The sequence below is a fragment of the Ceratotherium simum genome, chromosome 38 (genome assembly GCF_057802395.1).
Source record: "Ceratotherium simum simum isolate JZ-2026a chromosome 38, ASM5780239v1, whole genome shotgun sequence".
Classification (NCBI taxonomy): domain Eukaryota; kingdom Metazoa; phylum Chordata; class Mammalia; order Perissodactyla; family Rhinocerotidae; genus Ceratotherium; species Ceratotherium simum.
Genome location: NC_141937.1, coordinates 15,833,314 through 15,850,152, shown reverse-complemented (window position 1 = coordinate 15,850,152; position 16,839 = coordinate 15,833,314). Strand labels below are relative to the sequence as shown.

The 16,839-nt window shown below is 41.4% G+C and overlaps 1 protein-coding gene across 5 annotated transcripts in view; it reads right to left on the bottom strand.

Moving 5' to 3' along the window:
• The window catches only part of RMND1 (required for meiotic nuclear division 1 homolog), a 44,074-nt gene extending 27,314 nt beyond the window's left edge, over nucleotides 1-16,760 (bottom strand). For 4 of the 5 annotated variants that reach the window (XM_004440680.3, XM_087425130.1, XM_087425131.1 and 1 more), the window contains exons 1-4: nucleotides 16,648-16,760; nucleotides 9,916-10,433; nucleotides 2,719-2,827; nucleotides 226-301 (exon numbers count right to left, since the gene is read on the bottom strand). In XM_004440680.3, the coding sequence (XP_004440737.1) occupies nucleotides 226-301; nucleotides 2,719-2,827; nucleotides 9,916-10,419 (689 nt within the window). In that variant the 5' untranslated portion in view covers nucleotides 10,420-10,433; nucleotides 16,648-16,760. Of the gene's footprint in view, nucleotides 1-225; nucleotides 302-2,718; nucleotides 2,828-9,915; nucleotides 10,434-16,049; nucleotides 16,281-16,647 lie in introns of those variants that run through there. The other variant, XM_087425129.1, reaches the window with a different exon arrangement.
• Between the last annotated feature and the right edge of the window lie 79 nt (nucleotides 16,761-16,839).

Below are 16,839 nucleotides of genomic sequence, written 5' to 3'. Positions count from 1 at the left end.
CAGGGGAAGATTATCTCCTTGTTTTAAAAATTCTTTATTTTATAAGAGGGTTTACCAGAAGATTCCTAAAACTGACAAACTCTCCTAGAGCAAATAAGAATCAGATGATAAAGTGATTTACATCACAAATAAATTTTGAACACATTTACCGTTAAGAGCACCTTTAAAGACCACAATTACCTGACCATGAGTCCATCTCCCAATGGGGTTGCTTTCTCATCTTACCTGAAGAAGAATATTGTTCCAGGATCACCTTCTTTTGCAGAATTTTCCACACCCATCACCAAAATATTTGCTGCATCTGTGATTTAAAATACATGAGCCAAAAGCTATGTCACAAGGTGACACAAGGTTTTTTTTTTTTTTTTTTTAATAATTTTATTTATTTATTTATTTTCCCCCCAAAGCCCCAGTAGATAGTTGTATGTCACAGCCGCACATCCTTCCGGCTGCTGTATATGGGACACAGCCCCAGCATGGCCGGAGAAGCGGTGCGTCGATGCTCGCCCGGGATCCGAACCCGGGCCGCCAGCAGCGGAGCGCGCGTACTTAACCGCTAAGCCACGGGGCCGGCCCAACACAAGGTTTAAGAGTCACCTATAAACCCTTCGTAAAGTACTTATGATCACATCTTCATATACCATTAAGTGCTCTATAACACATGTCCATCTTTCTACTAAGGTCTCTGAAAGCAGTTAACATACGAAAATGAAAAGACCCTAAGAATTACTTTCACAAAACATTCCACAACCTGTGGTACTATGACTAGTGTTATTTAAAACTACTCATTCACACGCATTTTGATTCAGTAATCACTAGTCCAGTTAATAATTACCAAAGTCTTAGTTTCAATACAACTACAGTTGAAGAATTAAACTTCTTTCTACAAAATTAACTTAAAATTTGAAGAACCATTAATACAGTCTCTTCCTTTAAATATTATTTTATTAATAATATAATTTGAATATTCTCAAACTACCCATTCTACTGAATTTTAAGTTGTGGGAGAACAGAAAATACATGGAAACAAAGACACTGACCATTTCAAAACATATCTGATTTCAAAGTTAATCGTGAGAACAACCACTGGACTCATCTGGAACTATTTAAATATTTTAATCTTTTAAATATTATTAAATACGGGGCCCGCCCGGTGGCGCAAGTGGTTAAGTGCGTGCGCTCTGCTGCAGCGGCCCGGGGTTCGCCGGTTCGGATCCCGGGCGCGCACCGACGCACCGCTTGTGAAGCCATGCTGTGGCGGCGTCCCATATAAAGTAGAGGAAGACGGGCACGGATGTTAGCCCAGTGCTGATCTTCCTCACAAAAACAAAACAAAATAAATAAATAAATAAATATTAAATATACAAATATTCATCAATAAGTAGTTGCCTTATATATTACTATAATATTTATTATAGGTATATATTCTATAATATGTAATTTTTTAACCTAAAATTAAGATCCTCAAAGCTTCAGAGTTCCTGGTAGAGGTTGGGGAATGGGGGATTCAGATGGAGACCAAATCCTAAAGCACCTTTTTTGAGTGACTTCCCTAAGTGCTACATCCTACAGAGGTCAAAGTTCACCTATGTAGCCAAGAGCCACATGAATGACATGGCAAGATCCAAGGCAGTGAGCATGGGACGAGGAGTCTTCAAGCGTGTAATGCACCAGGTCACTCTGCTGACCCGCCTTTGGAACCAGCCAAGGATACCCCTGGGCAGTTTTTTATCTCAGGAGCCCTGGACATAGCTCTGTTTTTCTAAGTCAATTATGTTTGTTTTTGCCATCAAATAGCACAAATTGTTTGCTCAGATAATCAAGGCTGAAAAAGCATGATGACATTTCCACTGTTTCTTCCAGGGTCAATGACTCTTTGAACAATTTTCTATTTAGCAGGGAGGTTTTTCACTCACTATTTTTGCTATGTTGCAGTAAAATTCATGAATTTCCATCGAAGCGTTCCAAGTTATTTATTTTTTCATGTAAAGCAGGCTATTTTCTCAACGATCCGTTCAGATACTATCCTAAAATCCTAAGTTTACTTTAATTCTCTTTCTTAATATTCATTGTTTATCTTTCAACTAATTTTGTTAGTTTTCAAGTATTGGATTGTACTGGTAAAGTGTTCTTTAAAGGCTCTCCCCAACATTTCTATTAATTTCATGGTTCTTCTGTAATACTAAAAAAACTTTTTTTTTTTGGATGAGGAAGACTGGCCCTGAGCTAACATCTGTTGCCAATTCTCCTCTTTTTGCTGAGGAAGATTGGCCCTGAGCTAACATCTGTGCCCATCTTCCTCCATTTTTGTATGCAGGATGCCGTCCGTGCCTGGGATTCGAACCTGCGAACCTTGGGCTGCCGAAGCAGAGTGCGCGAACTTAACCACTACGCCACCAGGCCAGCCCAGCCCCTAAAATAACTTTTTAATGTGACAGAAATGAAGTGTTATGGCCTTTGATCATCCCAAGTAATAGTGATACTACAAATAAAGCTTAATAAATCATATTGACTTTAATCTGAGAACTGAGTTCTCTATAAATACGTTTTAACTTCTTATCTTTGTCATTTGTATAAAAAGATTCCACATCACTTTTGTGATACACTCCTTTCAATAGAAAACAAAATGCAAACAAATGCACATTTAAGACAGTATCATAGGAAAATTATCTTCTAATATATTGTCACATACTTAGCCCCAGGTTCAAGAAAATGTACCTCTAGGCAAGCTTGTTACTTCAACATATCCATGAGAGGTCAGATCTTGAGAGAGGTTTCCAAGATGATATTCATCTGCTGTTGCAAATGCTGTGCAGTGCATCAGGTCCTGTTCCAGCGAGATTAGCATGACACGGGTTACCAAGAGGCTGAAGTGTCTGTGTGGGTTGTCACCTTACAAAACTCCATTTTGCAAAGCTAGCACTCGAGAATTTTCTTCAAACATCTCCAAGGTTCATAGAAGGGATAGGATAAAGACGTAGAGAAAGAGGTTATAGGGAGATAGAGCTCAGCTCAATCTATGAAAGAACTCTCTCCTGGTGGCCAAAAAAATGGAATGGGCTATCCTGAAAGGGGAGCTGCCCCCCAACTGGCTGTGTTTCAAGCACAGATTGAACAAGATAGTCATACGGGCACCCGGATGACACGATATTTAGTCTCTCCAATCCCGAGTTCCCATGGATCTTTTTCACAGCAACATTACTATTTGAGGTCATTTGATAATGTCACTAGCCTTGTACTGGCAGAGATTTCTTTAAATCTACAAAGGAATTACACAGTTTTTACTCTGGTTAATATTAAACAGAAAGTTCTGTAAATCCGAAAATGTGTCCAGGTGGTTAACTGCTTTGCCTCCTGCACCATGAGTCTCGTCTGTGTATTCACGTATACACTCAAGTTGTGTGTGTCTGTACAACATACATACAGTAAGCAAGATGGCATAGCACAGTGTTTTTGTCAAAGTGTAGATCACAACCCATTAGTGAGTCCTGATATTAATTTAGTTGGCCCAAACTAGCTTTTTAAAAAAATTCAAGTAGAAAATATTATAGCACATTACTCATAGTAAGGGTAAATTTTATACAATTCTCTGTCACATATATGCCTATGTATGTGTACTGAGTCACTATGTATGTATAATGTAAAATATATTTCTCATGAAGGGATGTGGTCAGTAAAGTTTGAAAACTACTGACATAGGCGTGTAGAGTTCAGGCACAGAATTTGAATTTTTTTTTTTTCCCCCTGAGGAAGATTCGCCCTGAGCTAACATCTGTGCCAATCTTCCTCTATTTTTCAGTATGTGGGTCGCCAGCACAGCATGGCAGCTAACAGAGCGGTGTAGGTCTGTGCCCGGGAACCAAACCCAGGCCACCGAAGCAGAGCGTCCTTAACTTAACTACTAGGCCACCAGGGCTGGCCCTTGAATAATTAAAAAAAAAAATCAGAATAACAATAATGCCTACTTTATAGGGCTGTTGTGAAGTTTAAAGAGGCTGATGAGTGTCAACTGCTCAGAGCTATGACTGGCACAAATGTTCAACATTTGTTAGATTATAGTTATTATTGCACATAGTATAAACCATCAAAATTTAGGAGGTTAGGTTCGGATCCCGGGCACGCACCGAGGCACCACTTCTCCGTCCATCCTGAGGCCGAGTCCCACATACAGCAACTAGAAGGATGTGCAGCTATGACATACAACTATCTACTGGGGCTTTGGGGGGAAAAAATAAATAAATAAAATCTTTAAAAAAAAAAAAAGAAATTTAGGAGGTTAAAAAGTTTATCAAGTAATTTACACCTGAATTTTCATGTTCATAATTTTATATTTTAAAATCTATTGACCAGAACATTAGTGATTCTACTGACATATGGTGCTTTGGCCCAACACTGGTCAAAAGAGGATTATGAGTCACTAAATCAAAATTTATTCCTAGGATTTACTCATTTCACCTCCTAAATTCCTTCCCTTTCTGTTCCACTCCTAGAATGAAATTCAAGAAAAGTAGTATATTAATTCCTCCCTTCCTCCCACTTCTGTTATCTAACTCCTGGCCCTTTCTCAAGAAACGGCCTAACCTTGCTTTGCCTTGTCCTCAATCTGTTACACAGTCTAATGTGTGCTTTAAAAAGGAGCAGAGGGCCAGCTCCGTGGCTTAGCGGTTAAGTGCGCGCGCTCTGATGCTGGCGGCCCGGGTTCGGATCCCGGGCGCGCCCCAAGGCACCGCTTCTCCGTCCAGCGCGAGGCTGAGTCCCACGTACAGCAACTAGAAGGATGTGAACCTATGACATACAACTATCTGCTGGGGCTTTGGGGGGAAAAAAGTGAATAAATAAAATCTTTAAAAAAAAAAAAAAAAAAGGAGCAGAGGAATAAACAGAGGACTTGAGGATACGCACAAACTGAAAAACCTAAAAGCAATAAAATATCCACTCAAGCAAAATGATTTTAATTCAATTAGAAAACAATAAAAAGTCAGACAAAGGTGAAACTGCTGAACATGAAGATGAATGGACGCAGTACCCTCCTTTTGCAGGTACCTGATAAGCTGACTCCCACAGTCACATATGAAGGTAGGAACACACCGCTACACAAAAACATATGGATCCAAACAGCCACAGTATAGTTACTGGATTATAGGAATCATTATGTGCTTAAGGTTTAGAACTGTTAGCACCATCCGTTCTTTTAGGGCTCCATGGAGTTAAAAAGAGCTGACAGGATACGAGAGTAAGTTTGCTGAAAGAAAGGAATACTGTTAAGAGACATCAGGTAAGGCCACAATACCCAGGATCTACTCTGCGAGACCCGACAAATCTGCTGAAGCTTGCTAAGTAAAATCACAGTATATTAGGCTGGATGTCAGAATTACTTCAGTGACTATTACAGCTGACATGCTTAGTTTGGGCCAGAGTGGGAAAAGCAGGAGGTGCAAAGCAGAGAGGAGATAAGGAAAAGCTCAAGAACCAGTCCAGTGGAAGATCTTCCCATAGCTGTACTGGAAATGGTAGAGGCCGACTGTCTCTAGAATCAGAATTGTAAACTGGCAGCCCAGAGAACTATCTACCCAACTCAAGAGTCAACCCACATCAGGTTTTTAAGATTTGAATTAACTGTCAACAACCAATTGTGATTTCACACCAAATCCAGATCTCCACCATCTTTTGATCAAGCAGAAGACCTGGCAATAATTGACTAGGGTTGAGGAGGGGGACCAGGTTCACTAGCTCACACAGTCCCTCCCACTCCCCACTGTCTCCGGCCTGCTTCACCATCATTTATGTTACTGACCTGGCCCATCTGGGCTAAAAATATGCACTTTTGTGCATGCTCAAAAATGAGACAAGACAAAGCATTCAATCACTACTTCCACGAGAAAAGATGCCCTGGGGGCCAGCCCGGTGGCAGAATGGTTAAGAGTCCGTGCTCAGCTTGGGCAGCCGGGGGTTTGAGGGTTTGGATCCTGAAGCAGACCTACACACCGCTCATCAAGCCATGCTGTGGAGGCATCCAACAAACAAAATAGAGGAAGACTGGCATGGATGTTAGCTCAGGGACAATCCTCCTTCAGCGGGGGGAAAAAAAAATTATAAAAAGATATTCTGAGCTCCAGACAGTCAGATTAAAAGTAAATTTTTAAACACAATTGGTTTTTACGTAGCTATTCTAAGGACTTTTGTAGATTTTCTGAAGATTGTCACCTTCCTTCTCTTACCATGTCCTATTGAGTTTGGCTCAAAGTTCTAGCCAACGTCACATAGCTTATATGGCTCGCCACACCCCTTTCTGTATCCTCCTTAAACATCTTGGATCCGAGTCTCCATTAAAGTTATGGCTTCTTCTATTAACAAGCGATTCACAAAGATTTCAATTTGACTTGTTAGACATCTCCTGTTTTGGTTTTATTTCCTTTGCTTTTAACGACTGTATTTAAATCCATTTCATAAAGGGAAAGAGGACCATGGAGTGTCCTGTCTTTGCATTTTTTTCCCTATTAATTAAAGAGGTTGTTACTTTGTGAGAAGCTTTCATTTTCATACATGTCTTTTTCTGGATTTTTATAATGAATCATTACTTATTAAGCATTAAATATATACATGTAGCAAATTTCAGGTTTTAGGATGGGGATCAACAACTTGTTCTTAAATAAATGTGCCAAACCAACCTAAAATAGTTATTGGATTTCAGACCTAAATTTAGGTCTATTTTAAAATGTTAAAAAAAAAAAACCCAAAGCCAAGAAAACCACTGTGTTTCAGTTAAGTGTTTCATTTTTCTGGCCAAGGGAAAACATGTTCCAGCAGATGGGGCTAGAAATCTATATATGATTTTTGTTTTAGGGTGTCACACACTCTGATGGAACACTTTTCTTAAAAAGGCAAGTTTATTTTTATTCATGTTCTATTACTGAAGAAAATTAGTGCATTACAGCAATATTGCTTCTCTATTACTAAGGGAAAAGTGCATGTTTTTCCTGTTATGTACAGATTGTAAATGAAAGTTATAAAACACATATAGATTTTACATTACTAGTATAATGCTTTAGCTTTTAAGCTTTTTGACTAGAACCCATGGTGAGAAATCCTTTCATATACACAGTACATATCTACATATCATATACATATATGTACACACACAACTGACACAAAGCTTCACAAAATAGTATTTACCTTTACCATGAGTAATGCATTCTGATATTTTCTATTCTATCAAAACACAAACAACTATTAACAACCCATTAGTTACTTTTACAATAGACTGTGGTGTGAGCCTGGAAACCACTACTGGGCATTCTGGCATCTCCCTCTCCCGCCCGGCTCCACGATGCTCAGAGCAGTGGTCCTTATCCTCCAGGATTCTCTTCCCAAAAGACAGGACACACCCCCAAGCAGCACAGTGGTTGCCATGAGAAATGACGAGCCAATGGGTGTGGGTGGAATATCTCAGCAGGTTATGAGCTCTGCAAAGACCAGGTAAAGAGTTGATTCCACTCTGGAGGGTAGGTGAGTAACCTCGTTCAGTCAATTCCGAGGATGAGATAGGAGCACATGTGGGGAACAAGACAAAGCAGGCCTACTTTATGGTATAGCACAGGCCTTTCCTGCCTCAGTCCAGAGGGGGAGAAAGGGCTCTACCCTCACAAAGGATTCGCCAGCCCCATGATGCCCATGTGGAGATGGAGGGGTCTTCCATTTGGGGCAGAGAGAAGCCAGTGTTCAGCCCCGGGGATACAGTACCTAGTAACACCTCAAGACTGTGTTCACCTATGAAAAGTAAGATCATCCGAAAATAATGTTCCAAAGTTACATTACCTCCGAACACTTAGAAATGCTTTCAGAAATGTAAGATTTTCTATTTCTCTGTGCTTTTAGAGACACAACATGCTGTTTTTGTTTTTGTAAAACTCCAACTGATGTCACGTCTGTTATATGATATAATATCTCCTCTATAAGGACGCAGGAAATATATGACTCAAATTCGGTGATAGAAAGTTATTTCTCATAAGACATTTTTATGTTTTCCCCCCGTCAGACAACAAGAAATGTACCACCCAGGAGGATTCTCTCCTTTCTTTAATCGTTGGGCTTCTCAGAACTAAATGTTCAATTAGATTAGTTATTCCCACCAGGTACTTGATAACATTTATTTCTCTGTTCATGTCAATTGTTTGCTGTATCTTAAATGTAATGCTTCTATTATGTCATTTGAACCTGCATTAAATTTTGAAAATCTACTTCAAATCCTTTCCTGGAAGCAGGAAAAACAAATCCCAGAGAAAAATAAAAAACAAATTCAGGAAAATTGCTTCCGAGTCCAAGGACAGCGCAAAGAAAGAAACGCCTCTGACAATTTTCAACCAATAACTACAGAAAAGTGACATCTCTGACCTCACCAGCCTCTCTGTAAGAAACCCAATTATGCTCTGTGCTGCGAGATATAACAAAAGGAAAAAGCGAGTTGATCTTCCTCTTTTTTGGATGTGCCATGAATTCAGGCTTTTACACTTAATTTCATCTCAGTCTCTTAAATACTGAATTTCCTGGATTATCTCAAAGCTAAACAATGTAATTAAAACATCAGGAGCTAGGAAGAAGAAAGGGGTGCGAGAAGTACACGCATAACTCTTCAATCCTTTCTATCTGGGGTTCAGAGAAACCATACGAGAGTTTAAACAAAACTAGAATCCAAAATAAAAATCATTAATCGACACCTAACTTCATAACCTGAGGATTACTAGTGAAGGTCTCGATACTTTTTCAAAGGAACTCAACTGTGCAGTAAACACACAACCAAATGAAACACGCTCAGGGTCCACTTCTCAGAATCCAGATTTTAAGACAGACATTCTAGCCTGTTTTCTGAACGAGTCAGCAGGTCTGATCAAGTTTTAAATATTCTACATACCTATTTTTCATGTTGATTGACTAGAGACATCAAAGATCCCTTTGCCTCTTTTCCATTCCTTCCAATTTAATAAACATTTATTAAGTATAAGGCACAGTTCTAGGTATTATGCAAGATACAAAGGTTAACAAAGGGCTTGATCCAGATCTTAAATATTGATCATTTAGGAGAAATGTGATGGTAGCTGAGAAATTCCCATAAACCTTTTAGTGAATAAAAATACCCCCTTCAACATTCAAAGGACAAAAAAGCAAAAACCTTCTTGCTGCTTTTTGATTCTGTCACCACGTCACTTCACCACTCCACCCCACGCAGTCACCATCGGCTAACGAAAGCTTACCTGTCTGCGTAGTTACTAAAAAAATTTTTTTTAATTTAATGAAGAATTTCTACAGTTTGATTCTTTTTAAATGGGTGTTTTTTACACTACCATTCCTAGACTGGATTTAATACTAGTCTTCTTTTTCAAAGTTTCCTTGGCCAATAACTAACCCTTTCATAAACTATAATTTTAGACTTCATTGCCTATATTTTGTCTTTATATGTATCACTAATTCTTAAGATTTTGGGGGCCAGCTCGGTGGTGTAGTGGTTAAGTTCTCACGCTCTGCTTCGGTGGCCCAGGGTTTGTGGGTTTGGATCCTGGGTGTGGACCTACACATTGCTCGTCAAGCCATGCTGCGGTGGCGTCCCACATACAAAATAGAGGAAGACTGGCACAGATGTTAGCTCAGGGCCAATCTTCCTCAAGCCAAAAGAGGATTGGCAGCAGATGTTAGCTCAGGGTCAATCTCCACTCCCCCACCACCCCCCGCCAAAAAGCTTAAGATTTTGGTTCCCTTTAGACATAAAGGTTTTACTATTAGGCTTCAAAGATCTTGATGAAAAAAATGCTGAGCTGTTCGCCAGTTCTCTTACGTTGGCAGTAAGGCTGTGGTACGATATACACTCGTTTGGAGAGGGAGCGATTGTCATGAAACAGAAGTGCAACCACCACAAGTTTTTACCTCGTTCACAGACAGAATTGGGAGGTTGGTCCTGGAGGGCTGCCTGGTCCTCGATGCTTTTAGTGGTCTCTTAATTTGGGGAAAATCTTGTTTAGGAACAAGTGTTTCCGTTGATATAGATGAGTAATGCCTCTCTAATATTTTTATAAACCACTTAGAACCTAACAGACTTGGTTTGTGAGTCACTTTCCTGTGAGTACCAAAAGACTTCCTGGTTGGAAGGTGTGCTTTTTCTTCTTGGCGATGCACAGTGTTTAATGGAGAGCGTGTGCTTGTATTTGATATTTTCTGGTTCATTTCCAGGACCCGGAACTTATTCAAACCATCAGCTGCTGGACCAGGAAAGAACAAATACGAGTTCTGACTTCTTGTCAGGGTGCTGCATGTTACAGTCTCAAATTTCTTAAGTGGTTTTACTGTTCGATGAACGAGTCTTTGGCACTGATATGCTTTTGATAAAATACAGTGAGATCCGGCCAGGGCTCTGAGAAGTCTGGTTGACATTACCACATCCCAAGCTATAAGAAAAATAAATAAAAAATTCAAAGTTCAAGTTCTTTTAAAAATGTTTTAAAATTTATATAATATTGTCCTAGGTAATAGGCATATTTCTGTAAAAAAAAGTTGCATCTTACCCTAAGTCTAGTAAAAGCAACAAGGTTAAAAAATAAATATACGTATTTCCACCACTTTCTCTTTAGTCAACCTTTGGCCTTCCTGCTGGAAGATTACAAGATTATAAAGCTACTGACATGACAAGGACCTTAAAAAAGAAAAATAGAGTGCTGGGCTCTCTTCATTTACTTCATTAGCACATCAACTATTTAAAAAAATCTGGGCCTGCCCTGTGGCTTAGTGGTTAAGTGCTTGCGCTCCGCTACTGGCAGCCCGGGTTCGGATCCCGGGCGCGCACCGACCCACCACTTGTCCGGCCATGCTGAGGCCGCGTCCCACATACAGCAAGTACAAGGATGTGCAACTATGACACACAACTATCTACTGGGGCTTTGGGAAGAAAAAAAGGGGAAAAAAAGGAGGAGGATTGGCATGGATGTTAGCTCAGGGCTGATCTTCCTCACACACAAAAAAACCAAAAACTATTTAAAAAAATCTGTACTTACAAATTCCTTTATTCAAAATTTATTGAGCCTTTACATTGAGATAAGCAGTGAGCTAGGGCCGGGGATGCTTCCATGAAAGGACAGGGTCCCTGCCATCATGGGGCCAATGGTCTCCTGGAGGAGACAGGCATTTTTAGTCGCTCATTCTAACTCAGTGGAATAGGCCCTACAAAGAACGACAGTACAAGGTGCTGAGGAAACACACAAGGAGCTCGCCTAATTCTACAAGAAGAGTCAGGAAAGGCTCCCAGACAGATTTAAGCTGCTTCTCCAAGGGGAAGGTGCTTTTCAGGTTGGGGGCGGGTATGGCAATGGGGGTACAGGATGAGACAGACATATATACACACATACACACATACTCCAGACAAAGGAAACTGTATATAAGTAATTTCTCCCCTTATAACAGTAGAAAATATTTGCTCTTTAAAAGTAAGTCTTTAGTAGGCATCAATAATTCTTTTGAAAAATAACATGTTAGGCGCTGGAGATACAGGTATGAATCGAGGATCTCAGAATTCACAGTCTCGCAGGGAAAACAGACGGAATAACGTGATAAGTACTAAAACAGAGCTGTGTATCAATCGCTATGGGGCACAGAGAAGGGAGCCTCGGGGGTGAGGGGTGGGTGCAGCATATCTCAGAGGTGACATTTGAACTGGGTCTCAAAAGGGCAGAGGGATCACGAAATCAAACACCTAGGTACACAGTATTGTTTACCTGACAAGCAGGGTGCAACTTCAGGGGAGGAAGGAGTAAGTTGCAGGAGATCAGGATTGAAAAGGAGCCAGCGGCCAGATCATAACTGATCCTAAAGAGTTTCTATGTGTGGGGGGAAGCCAGAGATTTTATTATTTATTTTTTATTTATTTATTTTTTCCCGCAAAGCCCCAGTAGATAGTTGTATGTCATAGCTGCACACCCTTCTAGTTGCTGTATGTGGGATGCGGCCTCAGCATGGCCGGAGAAGCGGTGCGTTGGTGCGAGCCCGGGATCCGAACCCGGGCTGCCAGCAGCGGAGCATGCGCACTTAACCGCTAAGCCACGGGGCCGGCCCAAGCCAGAGATTTTAAATGTGAGACTCACATGGTCAAATCTGTTTAAGAAACATGTCTTTGGGAACGACATAGGGGAGGAACTGAGAGAGACTAAGACATTACTTACTGAGTACTTTCTACCCACCAAGCGCTCTGCCTCACCTCATCATAACCCTATGAGGCATTTTACAGAGGAGGAAACTGAGGCTTAGAAAGGCTAACTGCTCAGTTAGCAAGTTGCAGAGATGTGTTTAAATCCCAGGTTTTTCCAATTCCAAAGACAACACTGTAACCACTGCACCATATTATCTCCCTTTAGAAGGAAGACGACAAAGATGAGTCATGACAAAGATGAGTCACAGGGATATTCAGGAGGTGAACCTGCTACTTTCAAAATATCTTCAAAAGTTGGAATTCTCTGTTTAGTTCTAGTCCAACTAGCTATTTTAGTTCACCTTTAATAGTACTATTCCCTGCCAGTTGAACTAGGGGGTTTTGAAGAAACTAATTATAAAAAATTTTAGAAATTTGTATACACAGACCTAGATTCTTTCATTCTCTTCTAGGAAACTCTTACCTGCAAACTCTAAAGACACCCTTCCTATGGAGGCTATGTGAAGCACTAGGACAAAGAATGTAAAAGCTACAGGACAAACAAGTGTGTTTTCTATCTTTGCTGAGAAAGACAGAGGTGAAGCATTTAAGGTGTCCAACACACACACACACACAAATCTTTAGTCTTTGTTAAAAACTAAAACACATCTCAGGAAAGTGAAATTTTAATTGTTACAAACTAAAGATAAAAAGTACACTAGATCTGGGCCAGCCCAGGTGGTCTAGTGGTTAAGTTCAGCGTGTTCCACTCTGGCGGCCTGGATTTGCTTCCCAGGCTCAGACCTATACCACTCATCTGTCAGTGGCCGGGCTGGGGAAGCAGCTCACACACAAAAAGAGGAAGATTGCCAACAGATGTTAGCTCAGGGAGACTATTCCTCAGCCAAAAAAAAAAAAAGTACACTAGACTTTTAATTACCCTAACAGCTTTGTGCAATGTTTCTAGCATCGAATTCACACGCTCCTCCACATTGTCCTTTGTCGCAATTCTTGATGGTTTCTATACCCATGCAGATCAGTGCAGGGCACGATTCTTCCCATCCTTTGGTCCCCAAGTTCCCTGACCTATCTTAGTCTTCCATACTTTCTCAGCCACTCACTCCCAAGGTCATATGCTCCAAGCTGCAGTGGTCACTAGGCACATGCCACTGTTGAGCACTTGAAATGTGGCTCAATAAAATTAAAAAAAAATTTTTTTGTACTTTATACTTAATTCAAAAAAGTAAAATATGTCAATAATTTTTATAATGATTACTTGTTGAAACATTTTTAGATCTATTGGCCTAAATAAAAAATTAATTTCACCCATTTATTTTTACTTTTAAAACTCCTAGAAAATTCATTCCGTAAGTGGCTTGGATTTTATTACTATTGAACAGCACTACTCTAGACCTTATTACCAATAACTGCAACCTCATATTCTCAATTTCAAGCATTCTACTCCCCAACCACCACCTCCGATCTTTCCAGCTCACTTCTTCTATTACCCAATTCCAACAATTCTTCAACCCCACCAGGACCTGCAATTCAATGATCCAAGCACCTTTTCACTGCCCCTCACTCCCCACTTCACTTCCTCCACACCCAGTTGACATTCCATGGTCTACCATTATAATCTCTCTCTTCCATACACCTCAAATCCCTTGTAACCCTCTCACTTCCACATACCCATGTGACATAAGCTCAACCTGAACTAAATATAATTCACCTAATTTGTGCCTGTACTCCTGCAGCTGACTCTAGCTAGAGACAACCAACCAACCAACCAACCAACCATGTGCCCTCAGGTCTCACTAAAATCATGACCAGATTTTAGGTGGGCCTTCCATGCTGCTCAACAATCTTATCTATGTTTCGCTATTATATTCTACTCTCCACTCTCTCCTCACACCTTCAATGCTTCCTCATCTTCTCTCTCAGCAATGACCTTGCTTACCTTTTGTTGACAAACAGAAACAATCAGAAGAGAACTTCCACAAGCTCTCTGCCATCATCCACCTGCCCACCTCTTGCTTCTGTGCCCTTATACTTTGTCTTCCCTTCTACTGCTACAGATGAGTTGCCCGTGGTCCCATCTAGAGCCAGGTCCCCCATCTGCACACTGAATCTCATCCTTTCCTGCCTATAGAAGGAATGAGTAAGCCCTCCTCCCCTCCCTCTTCCATGCCATTTATTTTTCCTTCTTCACTGGCACATTCCTATTAGCAGACAACTGTGCTTTCATTTCCCATCTTAGAAAAACAACTCTCTCCGACTCCATCTTCCCTCCTATATACTACACTTTTTTCTGAGCTCTTTTCCTTTCACTTATTTTTTTTTTTAATAGCAATCACTTTTATTTATTTATTTATTTATGAGGAGATCAGCCCTGTGCTAGCATCTGCCACTCCTCCACTTTTTTTGCCAAGGAAGACTGGCCCTGGCTAACATCTGTGCCCATCTTCCTCCACTGTGTGGGGCGCTGCCACAGCATGGCTTGCTAAGCAGTGCGTCAGTGTGCGCCCGGGATCGGTACCGGCGAACGCCTGGCCCCCGCAGTGAAGCGCGCGCACTTAACCGACTGCGCCACCAGGCCGGCCCCTCCTTTCCTTTTAGAGATGTTTTATTCACTGTCTCCAATTCCTCTTCTCTGATTTCTTTTGAACCCACTCCAATCAGGCTTTCCTCCCTACCACTTTAGCAAAACCCACTTGTCAAGGCCACCAATGACCTGCACATTTCTAAGCCCAAAGGTCACTTCTCAGTCTTCATTTTACCTGACTTATTGGCAACATATGATACAGCTGTAAGCCGTACTCTCCTTGAAGCACTCACCTCTAGGATACCACCCTGGCCATTTTCCTACCCCATTGGTTGTACCTTCTGTCTCTTTTGCTGGTTTTCTGTCCCCTCAATAATGGAATGAGCCAAGGCTCAGTACTTAGGCCACTTCTCTATTCTCAGCTCTTGGTGATCTCACCCCATCTTGTGGTTCTATATAACACCTATACATTAATCAATATAAAATATTTATCTCTAAATCACTCTCATAAGCATAAAAAATGTAACATGCTCAAAATCCAGCTTCTGAAATCTTGCTGCAAATCCTATTCTTCCCACAGTATGCCACATTCATGAGATAGCAATCATTATCGTTGCTAAAGCCCACAACCTGGTGTCTGTCTTGACTCGTCATTCTCCATACCCAATCTGTCAGCAAATCCCACTAACTTTATTCAGACCAGTTCTTACCACCAACCAGCTAGTACCCTGGTCCAAGTTGCTCTCTTTCCCACAGATTATTGTAATAGCCTCCTAACTAGTCTCCCTGCCTCTGTGCTTGGCCTCCTACAGATTCTTATCAACACAGCAACCAAAGTGATCCTTTGAAAAGTTAAGTCAGATCACAAGTTTCCTCTCCATGAAATCTGATGATGCCTTCACATTTCTCTTGAAATAAAAGGCAAAGACTTAAAATGGCTTGCATGGCTCTACATTCTCTGGCCCTTTATCACCACGCCAACATCTCCTTCAGTTCTTTTCCTTGCTCAGTTTGCTCCTGTCACTCTGGCCTCTATCTTTGCACCTACTGTTCGTTATGCTCTTCTTCCAGGCATCTGCAAGTCTCATTCCCTCACCTTCTTCCGACTTTCGCTCAAATGTCTCCCACCCAGTGAAGTCTCCCGCAACCACTTCATTTAAAATGCACAACCAGCACCCACTCTCTATCTTCCTCCACTTTATATTTCTCCATGGCATTTAACATCACTTGCATACCTTGTATTTCTAATTTATTCATACAACAAATATGAACTGAGTTCCTACCACGCGCCAGACATTGTCCTACCTGCTGATAATACAGGTGAAAATAGAGAAAAATCCTTACCTTTTGAACCTTAGATCACATTGAGGGTGACAGACAAAAGTGGTAAATCAACAAAATACATATTAAATAGCGACAATGCTAAAGGAAAAAAAATAGAAGAACGGATAGGAGATTTTTGTCTCTCTCTTCCGTGTAGAATGTAAGCTTCTTGAGGACAGAGATTTTTTTGTTCATTCTGTGTCTTCCGTGACCACAGTGTCCAGCACACAGTTGATATATAACTCACATTTCCTGAATGAAATACAAGGCAGCTACTCAGTTCTCGGGCACATTTTCTACTAAGCAAACCCTATCAGCTGGGCTCCGATTCAACGGATAAATTGCTCTAATCTTTGGGATCATGCCTTGCAATTCCTTAAACTCAACGTTATTTTATCTTTGCAGTTACCGCTATGCACTGGCTCAAAAAAGGGTTCAGGAAGTGTTTATGGATCGAGTGCTTTTTGCTTCCAGCTAAGTCGACCAAAGATCACTGCAAGAGGCACGGGGCCATAGCGGTACCGGTGAAACCTGTGACACCAGAGGCTCAGGGCGGCCGGGAGCAAAGGTCCCGCAGTGCGGGACCAAACAGGCCGCTAGAGAAAGGCAGGGCACTAACCTCTCCGCCGGAAGACAAGAGGGACGCACTAAGAGCGCAAGCTTCCGCGGTAGGCTGCAAGGCAGAGACAGAGTCCCGGCGACACGCTCCCGCTCCCCGCAGCCAGCCCTGCACCAGCGCCCCGCCCAGCCCGGGCACCGCGCAGGCGCACTGAGCTCCGAGCCCGGCGGAGCGTGGGCCGCCTGGGCCACG